Consider the following 13,285-nt stretch of genomic DNA (forward strand, 5'->3'; position numbering starts at 1 on the left):
ACACTCTTGGGGGTGGTTGGCATTAGGAAGGGCATGCAGCCATACAAAACCATGCAACCCATGCCAGCATGGACAACGGACATTAAATGATGATGCAGATACATACACATACACACACACAAGACAGGCTTCTTTCAGTTTCTGTCTACCAATCTAGTCACAAACTTCTTTTTGGCCTGAGGCCATTTGCCCAAGATGCCACATGGTTCTCTAATATGCCAACTCTTATAAACTAGCATAAACACTATTTTAGATGAAATGAAAAAAAATCTAAATCGTTAAAATGTTTTCAGTTCATCTTTTAGTGCTGGCATCATGTAAAAAGTGTCTGTGATGGCGCCATATAAAAAGCACGAGTGCTGGTGTTGCGTAAAATGCACCCAGTACACTCTGTAAAGGGGTTGGCTTTAAGAAGGGCATGTAATGGTTATATATAAGGTGTTGATGTGGCTGTGTGTATGTTATTACAAGAGTTCATATAGAGATGAAGAATAAATTCAAGACTTATAATATTTACTACATAAAAATACATTTTATTTACTGGTCAACGATGAAACATAACCGTAATGTAGAATCTAGTTGAATGAAGTAATCTATGCAAGAAAGTTCAGCGATAGGAAATATAGAAATAACAGCTAAGTGGCAGCTTTCAGTCATGTGGCATAGAGAAATAGATGGACATGGCAATGACATGAATGGTTCTAAGTCTAAACAACCAAGAAGCAAAGAGCGGAGTTAGCAAGCTGTTTTTATTAATGGAACACTAGACATTTTAGAAACTTCCAAGAGAAATGCTAAGCTTCTTGAATAATTAAGAATCACGTCTCCTGACACAGAAGCTTCAAGAAAGTTAGAAAGGAAGATCCTTCTTGCAAGGGAGATCATTCAACTATTTAGCTACAAAGACCACTACAGACATCTAGCTGTAGAAATCATGCTTAAACAGACAACTGGAGCCTGGTGCAGCTCTCCGGCTGGCAAGCTCCTTGTCAAACCATCCAACCCATGCCAGCATGGAAAATGGATGTGAAATGATGACGATTTATCAGCAAACTAATCAGACATGAGCTTACCTCACATAGTTTACCATTGGTGGACGTCGATGGTATATGATTATTCAAATCAACATCTGGATCTACAGGAAAAAATTTGTACATGAATGAAATGAAATAAAATGCAGCTGTTACTGTGACGATATCAAAATGCTTAAATGTCAAATGCAAAAAGACAAAACAATTACGTTTTACAAAAAAAATAAACAAACAGATAAGTGAAAATAAGAAATTCACAGTAAATTGAAATAAAATGACTGGAGCTATGATTATAGTTTAGATAACATTTAACAATTATACAATAAATAGTAAAACAAGTTAAGACTGAAACTGAAGTCATGCGACAAAGACTTTCATAAACACAAAAAAAAAAGAACAAAATGTGAAGATTAAATACAACAAGGAACTGAATAAAGTAAATATTGAAAATAGTTTTAAGAAAACAATCTCAGTAAATTGTACACAGCAGGCAAGTGTATTTATAACGACTAACAATGAAGTGTGATTTTTTGAAACTGAAGATAGATATTACTGAGTCAATCTTATAAGATAACCAATAAAACGGTTGTAGTAAGTTATTAAGATTTCTATGAGGTCTAACCCAGTGATTGCCAAACTTGTCATGGAACCCTTATATATTTCCCAAAAACTGCAGCAACCATACCAATAAAGGTACAAAAATTCCCTACCACCTTAATTTTAAAAACATTAGATCTAACAAAAAATCCTTAAGAAAGATAATTAGTGCGTATGTCTGTGTGTGTTTAATATTTTAAATTAATCTATCCAGTAATGTTACACAGCTAAACTTAGTGGGTATTTAAGCAATGGGTTCATGGATAGTTGATGAGTTAGTTGGATGTGATGCTGATGAATCAGCAATAACTCCTGAAATATATATATACACCAGTATTTTCTATCTTCTATTGCATTGTTTATGTAGACAAATTCATATTAGAAACATAACTTTCAGTACTGGTTCTGAATTCTATAGAAAATTTGTGGAAATAAACTTAAGTTATATATATATATACATATATATAATATGATATATAACTTGAAAATGATGAATACTAATTTTGTTATAAAGCAGAATTTTTTTAAGTGAACATACTTTAGAAAACGTTGATCTAGCTAATAAAATCATTTGTTTTTCCTTAACTCTTGACATTTTAAACTACAACAGAAATAGATATCCATAATCATATAATTTTAGGTAAATAAAAAATTTGTAACTTTAAAAAAAAAAGATGAAAATCTTTGGAATAAATTATTTAGTTTTTTGGGTGGTAGGGGTTGTTTTGGTTTAGAGATTGTATCATAGACAGGAAAAGAAATGTTTGAAATGGCTGGTTTCCAAAAATGTTATATAATCTCAGACATTAACAATGCAAGAAAGCAAAAAATATCAAATTACTACAGTTGATGTAATAATATCTATTCCAATATCTTGACTAAATTAAAATATTATATCAGGTGCAATCTTGTTTTTATTGTAAATTAAAGAAAGCAAATATCAATGAAAATCAATACCTTATCTGCGAAAACACTAGATTATCTAATTTAGAAGTTAATCTATTTAAAAGAAAGAAAACATAACTTAGAATCAATTACAAAAATATTTCCATAACAAAATGTTTTCTGAACATGATTTCCAGACTTTTGAAAGAAATTATGTTTGCAAACAAAATCCAGAAATGATTTATATTTAAATGATTGGGGAAAATCACAAATCAGAGTTGGGAAATGGTTTTATCTTTTTATTTGAAACTGTTCTACGAAAAACATTGTTTTATTCCTTACCAAATGATAACTAACCCGTGAAAAGATTTATGGGAAAACAATACAGTTCAATAAGTTTACTGTTAACAAAATATCTCTCTATAAGGAAGTCATAAGTTATTTTGGATTTACTAATATAACATAACCACCCAGTAGAGTTTAATATTCAAAAATTCTTACAATAAAAGAAAAAAAAAACAAACAGAATCAAATTTTCCATTTTCTTTCTGCTTTTCTAATTTTGAAACAATATTTTTTTTTTCAATAACAGTTGAATGAATCTAAACTTCAAATTCCAATAGAAAAGCAAAAAATTAAAATTTGTATTAACTAGAAATGTTTTTCTTTTAGATAAAAATAAAAAAAAATAAATTTGAAATTCTTATGAATGGAAGAGAAATATATCCAGCTAGGCATTTTCCTATTTTAAGCATGGAACAAAGCCAGCAGAATCTCAATTTACACAACTAAAATATCAAAATACTTTTCAAACAATGTCATCAAAGATATCTCTTATTGAATATTATTTGATTAGAAACAAAAGTCCAACTAGGCCAGTTGCCAGTTGCTTCGTTTTTAACTAATTAATTTGCTGACAACACACATTAAGCTGTTGAGTATTGATAACTTCTTTGAGTAAACTTACCCTTACCATTTTTAACTGCTGCCAAAGATTTTTGTAAAGTCTAGATCTTCCTAAGTTGTTAATATAAATTTATTTTGTACAGAATATACGGTATGATCTGAAAGGTTAAAATTTCACAACGAAAACTGGCAAAAACCAATGTAAAGTGAACTTTCATGAAGCAGCAACAAGCAAAGACAGTGATAATTTCTTAAATCCATCTGAGTTTAAAAGAAAACTATCAGAGTTTCACAATATCTAAGAATTAGGTAATTCTGCCATACCCTTTTCCAAAGTTTATTGCTGTCTTCAAACATAGACTCATATCTTATTCTAGGAGAGAAAACTTTCAGAGGGAAGATTTCAAAAAATATTGGTCTTACATCAAAACTAAAGCCAGGAAGTTCTTTTGAAATGTTCTGTGATAGAAGCTTGTTTGGAACATGATTGTTTTACTTCTTTCAGTCAGTCACTGGACTGTGACCATGCTGGGGCATCATAGCCTAGAAGAATTTTTAGTCGATCAAATTGCCCCAATATATATTTTTCTTTTTTAAACTTGGAACTTATTAAATCCGTTCTTTTTGCTGAATTGCTAGATCACTGGGATGTAAACACACCAACACTGGTTATCAAGTAGTGGTGGGGGGAACAAACACGGACCCAAAGGCACACACACGCACACGATGAACAACTTCTTCCACAAAACACAGAAAAGATGCAAGGCTACGTTTGAAGATGTTTGATGCTATTTTATAAATTACAGAAATGAATAACACTAACTAATGAACTCAATTTTTAAATGAAAATTAATAAATGCAAAAACAGCCTTAAAAAAAAAAGTCATTGCTCAAATGAAATTTTAAATGCAACAAAGCAACCAAATGAAAATAACCAATTGAAAATAAAGAAATTTATAATGACACACAGAAATAATATGAAGCAATCTATAATAAGCTAAGAAGCTTTTTATAGATAAGATTCAGCTAATTACCAGTAGGGCTTAGGAGGTAGAATCCACCACAGAAAATATTCCCGTTTTGTGTACCATTTAAGGTTTCTAAAATCAAGAACATTAGATGACGTTTGCTTCAGTATAAGTTTTACATTCAGTTGTAAAATAACTAAATATCAAGTGTTGAAAAGTCAGAAGTGAAAAATATACATGTAAATGAAAAACCAAGAAATAAGTGTTAAATATTTTAAACGTAGAATTACAAAAATGAAATGAGGAAAGCTTCAAACAATGCAGAAATGGAAGTTGAAGAACTTTTACATATTTCAGGTGCAAAGGCCCATCATCAGAAGAACACAGTACAAGCATCTAACTAAAACAGGTCCACTGCTCATCTGGCAATCCCAAAAGCAGGATCTATGTCGACACATATTTGCTTGACAGTATTTTTCTGAAGATGAGCTTTTGTGTCCGAAACTTTCATCTCTGCATTGTTTAGATTTCCACATTTCATTCATTAGTCTGCTTCTGTACTTATGGCACTTCAAGCGAACTACAATTCTTTTCTATTTTAAATGTAATAATAAATCCAACACTTTCAATATAATTAGGAAAAGAAACGATGCTTTTGACCTGCACAGAATAATCCTCTTGGATCGTTTATAATATTCCGTAACTTTAACCCTTTAGCATCCAATTTACTTTGTGAAATGCATAATTGTTGTCAATTATTCATGCATTGTCTTGTAGCTTTGAAGTTTGATAATGTGTTTATTTTTAGAATGACATTGTAGGGTAGGTGTGAGAGGCAAGATCTCATTGGTTTGAATAGAAAACAGAATATTTGACCAGTTTAGATGCTAAAGGATTAAACCAGTCATATTTGGCCCAAATAGTCTATCTGTTTTATTATCAAACCAGCCAGATGTGGCCAGTCACACCTAACCTACAATAAACAATCACATCATTGGAGTCTCAACTCTACAAGACGACATGTGATTAATTCAAAACAATGTGAATAAATAAGCATTACCTTTGGCAGAGTAAATTGAATATTAAGGGATTAAATCAACATGGCGTTAACACTATTCACTCACACCAAAAATGAAAAGGAAAATCAAACAGAAGAAGAGTGTAATTAAAATTCCTGAATAAGAACAGATGAGAAAAGTTTCTCATGATGCACGAGATGACAAGTTCATAAAGGAAGACGATAAACATTGAAAATAAAGGCATACTTTCTCAAGAATATTACCAGTAAGTGAATTCGGGGTTGCAACTGGGAATTGGAAACCTTAATATTGTCATGTCCACTAGATTAGTAAGTGGTAACAACAACAATAATAATAATGATAATAACAATAATAATAATTTTTTCTGCTATAGACACAAGGCCTGAGATTTTAAAGGAGGAGGTAAGTCAATTAAACCCACTCCAGTTCATGACTGGTACTCATTTTATCTGCCCCAAAAGGATGAAAGGCAAAGTTGACCTTGGTGGAAGTGAAACTCAAGAGTCTAACGGAGGAAATGCTGCTAAGCATTTTTGCTTGGAGTACTGACAATTCTGCAAGATCACCACCACCACCACCACAACAACAATAATAATAATAACAATGATAATAATAATAATAATAATAATAATAATAATAATAATAATAATAACAGTAGTAGTAGTAGTAGTAGTAGCAATAGTGATGGCTTCAAATTTTGGCACAAGGCCAGCAAATTTTGGGGAGTGAGTAAGGTGGTTAATTTGACCCAAATGATCAACTGGTACTAATTATATTGACCCCATAAGGATGAAAGGCAAAGTCAACTTCAACAGAATTTGAACTCAGAACGTAAAGATGGATGAAATGCCACGAAGCATTTTGCGCAGATTGGTAACATTTCTGCCAACTCGCTAGTAACAACAACAACAATAATAATAATCATTTTCCTGCAACAGCGAATTAGTTAAGAATGTCCTGGGTACAAACCCAAGGCAGTTGTGTGTTGTGACCCCCTTCAGTCATGAATGACCATGGGATTGCACCTAGAAAGTTACCCTCGGAGGCACAAGTCTGGGCAAGGTTGTTTTTATGGAAGACCAGCAGTTGCCTATGCATACCACCCTCTCTTCGCACCACCGATGTTATCCACAGGAAAGGCAAAGGCCGAAACAGCTTGGCACCAGTGACATCACAGCTCATTTATTAACGTGCAAGTGGCTGAGCACTCCACAGACACGTGTACCCTCAATGTAGTTCTCAGGGAGATTCAGCATGACACAGAGTGTGACAAGGCTGGTCCTTTGAAATACAGATACAACAGAAACAGGAAGAAAGAGTGAGAGAAAGTTGTGGTGAAAGTGTGCAGCTGGGTTCACCACCACCCCCTGCTGGAGCCTTGTGGAGCTTTAGGTGTTTTCGTTCAATAAACAATCACAATGCCCGGTCTGGGAATCAAAACCACGATCCTACGACTGCGAGTCCACTGCCCTAACCACTAGGCCATTGCGCCTCCACCCCAAGGTAGTGTAAAGAATGTAAAATGCCAATCTCTTGACTTGACCATCCACTTTCTTGGTATGTATGTATAATTCCAAGAATCGTGTAGCAGATTAAATCTCATGGAATGGTACCTTGAGATAGAGATTGGAATTCTAATAACCACCACCATCATCATACTAACAATACAGTTTCCCATGCTAGCAGGAGTCACACGAAATTTGTTGAGGCAGATTGTCCACTGCCAGATACCAAACTTTATCTTAATTCCAAGTACAGTAACATCCCTCATGGCCAGAGAATTTTTCATCAAAGACAGAAAATGAATGACATTATTTTATATGATGGGGATGTTTGTTCACAACTATCATATGATGTCAAGACAAGAGGACATGTACACACATACACACAGAAAAGATGGGCTTCTTTCAGTTTCTGTCAACCAAATCCATTCACAAAGCTTTGGTCGTCTGGGGCAATAGTGGAAGACACTGAAAATGCCATGCAGTGGAACAGAACCCAAAAACCATGTGATTGGGAAGTAAACTATTTTACATATACATGCTTTTAGCTGATATTTTCACAAAACATTTAAAGTCTATACTTGTGTAAATGATGTCAATTTAATCACGATGGTAAAGAAAAGTCGGATAAAATGGATGATATTCAAAATATCAGTAACATTAACCCTTTTGTTACCAATCCGCCTGAAACAGCCTCTGGTTTTGTAGTACAAATGTCTTGTTTTCAAAATTTCTGAATTAAAATTTTCCACCAAACCTTAGTCACAACTTATGTTCCTAACACTAGCTGAATAATAACTAAGTTATTTTACTAAATTCTTTGTTATATTTAAAATTAATTGAAAGAAACTCAGAGCATCTCAGCAGAAGAAATATGGTAACAAAAGGGTTAATGGCATTAAAATTCTATGACTTTCTTTTGTAGCTTTTCACAATATTCCAGCATCATTCACCATATTCTGGTGTATCTCATCTGTGATCCCAGCAAATGTAGCCATAATATTTCTTTAATGAATTCTGGTATGTCTCTAAGATGAAAACAATACTACACCTTCCAGTTTTATGAACCCTCTTCGAACGAACCCAAAAGACAAAAAAAATCTGGGAACCTAAGAGGCTATATATATATATATATATATATATATATATATAGCAACAGAAGCACAGCTCATAAATTGCAAACTGTAACTGTCTTGTATGATAGTGCACCATCATGCAAGAAGGTCGATTCTTGTTCAAAACCAAGTCATTTGATTTCTGAAAAAAAACTGGTCATTAGCATAAAGAGGTATCAATCAAAAGACTCTCTCCATCCAATCAATCCAAAATGTACATTTCACATTCACTGTAATCTGTTACTTGTTTCAGTCATTGGACAGCGGCCATTTTAGTCAAACGAACAAATCAACTCCAATACTTACTTTTTTTTTTCTTTTTAGAAAGCCTGGAGCTTATTCTATCAGTTTCTCTTGCAGAACCGCTAAGATACAGGATATAAACACACCAACACGGGTTGTCAAGCAGTGGGGTGGGGTGGGGGAGCACAGACACAAAGATACACACACACTATTGGATATATATACATACATACATATGAAGGGCTTCTTTCAGTTTCCATCTACCAAATTCATTCACAAAGCTTTGGTTGGCTTGAGGCTATAGTAAAAGACACTTGCCCAAGGTGTCAGGCAGTGGGACTGAATCTGGCGCCATGTGGCCGGGAAACAGACTTAATAACACACAGCCAAGCCAGCACCTATTTCTATCATTATAAAATTATGAAATTACAAAGATTAAGCAAATATTACATTTTGGGATACTACAAGGAAGTTTCATATAAATACATTACAGCCTACGAAGGGGTGGGGCTGAAAAGTTCCTGGCTTTGGGTAAAAGAAAAGTAGAGGAGCATCAGTTAATTATGATTTTATTCAATATTTTCCCCTCCCAGATTCACAGACACATTGCAGTGGTCCTTCAGTTTTTTTTAAGTCCTGTAGAAGAATTTGGAAGGTTGGGCCTCCAGCCAGGCGTTTCGCGATACCCTTAACCCTTTAGCATTATTCTGTCCAAATTAATGCTTATTTATTTTGTAGCTAGCACTTCCAACCAGTTTTTGTGGTTTGCTACCTCAAAAGCTCATTATAGGACTCAGTGGCTAAGGACATCATCAGGAGGAACCACTTTTGGCTTCGGCCTCTACTGTTTACAACATGGCACCCACCTCCACTTCAGGTGTCTTCAGCTCTGCTGTTTTTTTCCTTCTTTCTTTGGCCTTTTGTTCTTCGGCTTCTTTGCTGCAGTTTCAATGACAGGTGAATGACCATCCAGCCAAATTTACCAATAAATACTCGCTGGTAGACTCCAGCAGTCAGCGCCTGAGATTTTGAAGAGGTAACAGCGAATTATCTAGATTGACATTGTAGGATAGATGTGAAAAACCAGATCTTGTCACTCATCACCATCATCATCATCATCATTGTTTAACGTCCGTTTTCCATGCTGGCATGGGTTAGACAGTTTTGACTGGGGACAGGCAAGCCAGGAGGCCGTACCAAGCTTCAGTCTGATCTGGCAATGTTTCTACAGCTGGATGCCCTTCCAAACACCAACCACTCCAAGTGTGTAGTGGGTGCTTTTTATGTGCCACTGGCACAGGAGCCGGGAGGTGGGGGGCTAGCATCGATTATGTTCGGATGCCGTTCTTTACATGCCATTGGCACAGGAGCCAGTTGGGGCGAGGAGCCTGGCGTCAACTACATTTGGCTGGTGCTTTTTACATGGTGGCGGCCTGAACATAAAACAGGTCAAACATTTTGACCAGATATCATCATCATCATCATCATCATCATCGTCGTCGTTTAACGTCTGCTTCCATGCTGGCATGGGTTGGACGGTTTGACTGAGGACTGTCCAACCTATGCCAGCATAGAAAGCGGATGTTAAACGACGACGATGATGATGATGATATCTGGCCGGTTTAAATGCTAAAGAACAGAAGCCAAAAACTTTTCAGCACCCCTTTGCACATGACCAAGTAAAATTCAGCAGAGGATTATAAAGGTTAGCAGCTTGAGTAACAAAATTCAATACTTTTGCATTGAAAAACTGGAAATATTTTGATATTCAATACTTACCTCTTTTCAATGGCCTTGGTTTTTGTAACTTTGAAGTACGCGGAGCACGACCTTTGCATATCTAAACAAAAATCAATTTCATTCGTAAGTAAATGAATAAAAATGAACTTTAAAAGATATGCATGTGTATATTAAAATAATATAATCAATAAAAAAAAAGAAAATATTGGTAAATTGCATAATTTAAATGAGAAATCAAAATGTGAAAAAAATTAACACAAAAGGCAAGTCTGGGCTGTATTCCAATAAAATGCAGCATTTAAATTACTTTTGGGCTGTTTCATAATATTCTCTTCGATTTTAGCTTCTTTCACTGACTTGTTCAAAGTCCTTGCTCAATTTACAAATATGAGTTGTAAATGAGTTTCACTGTCCTACAAGCAGTGTCATTCATTTCCAAGAGTAGACACTAAAACACTGATGATGATTTAATTATACGAGGGTGAGTCAAAAAGTAATGCCATTTTGTTTAGGACAGGTATAATTACCAACACAGGAACATGTATCATACATCAAAATGAAGCTGGTCCTCTGTGCATCACATCCTTACTTCTTAACATAGTCACCGTTTCTCTCAATAGCAATGTTCCACCTTCAAATGAGAGCATGTATCCCTGCCCCGTAAAATTCTGTTGACTGTTCTTCTTCTCTACAGTTTTCACTTCCTCGTCTCTGGACTATCATCTCTTCAGCCCCATGAAAGAGGGTTTGAGAGGCAAGCATTATTCCAGTGACAAGGGAGTGAAAACTGTAGTGAAGAAGTGGCTCAAAGAACAGTCAACAGAATTTTACAGGGCAGGGATACATGCTCTCATTCGAAGGTGAAACATTGCTATTGAGAGAAACAGTGACTATGTTGAGAAGTAAGGATGTGATTCACAGAGGACCAGCTTCATTTTGATGTATAATACATGTTCCTGTGTCGGTAATTATACCTGTCCTAAACAAAATGCCATTACTTTTTGACTCACCCTCGTATAATTAAATCATCATCAGCGTTTTAATGTCTACTCTTGGAAATGAATGACACTGCTTGTAGGACAGTGAAACTCATTTACAACTCTCACATGAGACAAGGAGACACAAACACACACACAATGGGTTTCTTTCAGTTTCCATCAACCAAGTGCACTCAAAAGGTTTGGTCAGCCCAGGGCTACAGTAAAAGACATTTGCTCAAGGTGCCATACAATGGGACTGAACCTGAAAAAATGCAATTGGAAAGTGATCCACTCAACCACCCAGCCACACCTGTGCCTCCAATATAAAACTAATCAATTCAGTGTAGAAGCAAACACCATAAATTCCAGTAAATTCCAGGACATTTTTTTCCAATTTTGAGTAAAAATTACATAAGTATAATAATTCTGGAAGATTGTTCTTTTGGAGTTAAAATTAGAAAAATTAGTCCTCCATGATTACAAAGTAATATATTTGAGAGATGAGGAATTATTTACATTTGATGGATATTTGTCCTCTTCTTGTTTGTTGTTAACACAACGTTTCAGCTGATATACCCTCCACCCTTCATCAGGTGTCTTGGGGAAATTTCAAACCTGGGTTCCCATTCCTAAGGTATTTTTCGATATTATTATTATTATTATTATTATTCAGGTCACTGCCTGGAATCGAACTCAGAATCTTGGGGGTTAGTAGCCCGTGCTCTTAGCCACTATGCCATATGTTAACAACAAACAAAATGTGGACAAATATTCATCAAATGTAAATAATGTAAATAATATAAAGTAAACTGATGTCGGAAAAAGTCAAAATACTCTTGACTAGTTTAATTTTAAAATTTTAAAATTCAGATTCCTAATTAAATCTTCGTTACGGATAAAACTTGGCAGTATTAAAGATTTGAATCAAGCAGTGGATACAGTTTCATTTATTCCTTCATTGGTTTCGGTCATTTGGCTGTGGCCATGCTGGAGCACTGCCTCTAGTTGAATGAATCAATCTCAGAACTTATTCTTTGTAAGCCTCGTACTTAATCTATCGTTCTCTTTTGCCAAACTGCTAAGTTATGGGGACGTAAACACACCAACATCAGTTGTCAAGCGATGGTGGGGAAGACAAACACAGACACACACACACACATAGTAAATCCAAAAAAAGAACAAACACAAAAAAAAACACAACGCAAGGATGAAGTACATGTAAAGCATTAGCAGATGCTCAGAGAGGGAAAGAAAGAGGGTTTTAATGTTTTGAGCAAGTGCTCTTCTTCAGAAACAGAGGAAAGTCCAATAGAAGGGAAGGGGGAAGAAAATTGCCAACAATTCACATGTGGTTACATTTTGAAAGCTTCTTTCAGTTTCCATCTACCAAATCCACTCACAAGGCTTTGGTTGGCCCAAGGTTATAGTTGAAATCACTTGTCCAAGGTGCAACGCAGTGGGACTGAACCCAGAACCATGTGGTTGGGAAGCAAGCTTCTTACCACACAACTATGCCTGTTCATAATACTGGTTTCAATTTTTGGCACAATGCCAGCAAGATAGAGGGGTGGTGTAAAGTTGATGACATCAGCCTCAGTATTCAACTGGTATTTCTTTTATTGACCCCAAAAAGATGAAAGGCAAAGTCAATCTTGGCAGGATTTAGGACAGGAATTATGCAATGTGCTTCATTAGCTTACAGCTGTTTCTGCTATAAGGTGCACTTGGAGCTGAGTGCATGTGCATCACCTTACAGTGTCCTCAAGTGCATGTTTATTTGAGAAAACATTAAATACGTATACATATATATATATATATATATATTATATATATATATATATATATTAATGACCGTCCTGCACACACTGTAAGGTGGTTGCCATTTGGAAGGGCATCCTGCTGTAAAAACCTTGCCAAAACTGACCTCTCTGGTGCTTGTGCCATGTAAAAAGCACAAAGTCCACTCTGCTGGGTGATTGGTGTTAGGAAGGGCATCCAGCTGTAAAAATCCTGCCAAAACAGTCACATAAGTCTGGTGCAGGCTGGCCTGCTCTTGTCAAGCTGTCCACCCATACTGGCATGGATGGAAGGGGATGGTAAACAATGATGATGCCCCCAATGCCCAATCAGTTTCTTAATATAGCCTGTACTTTAAATGCACATTGCATATCCACCTGATCACAGTCCCACTTCATATTTGGCTTCCCAAACTCTATATTTTAGGCTAAACTGAATTTATATAAATGACAGAATTCAATTTTTGTGAACACATTTTTGC

At 35.4% G+C, this 13,285-nt stretch overlaps 1 protein-coding gene across 1 annotated transcript in view; it reads right to left on the reverse strand.

Annotated features, from left to right (window-relative positions):
- The window catches only part of LOC115230225, a gene marked incomplete at its 5' end in the record, with an annotated part of 44,539 nt that extends 34,412 nt beyond the window's left edge, over positions 1–10,127 (reverse strand). The window contains 3 exons of the mRNA XM_029800441.2: positions 1,074–1,135; positions 4,454–4,519; positions 10,067–10,127. Coding sequence (XP_029656301.1) covers positions 1,074–1,135; positions 4,454–4,519; positions 10,067–10,127 — 189 coding nt within the window. The remainder of the gene's footprint in view (positions 1–1,073; positions 1,136–4,453; positions 4,520–10,066) is intronic.
- Between the last annotated feature and the right edge of the window lie 3,158 nt (positions 10,128–13,285).

Source organism: Octopus sinensis, unplaced genomic scaffold (genome assembly GCF_006345805.1).
Source record: "Octopus sinensis unplaced genomic scaffold, ASM634580v1 Contig14981, whole genome shotgun sequence".
Taxonomy (NCBI): Eukaryota; Metazoa; Mollusca; class Cephalopoda; order Octopoda; family Octopodidae; genus Octopus; species Octopus sinensis.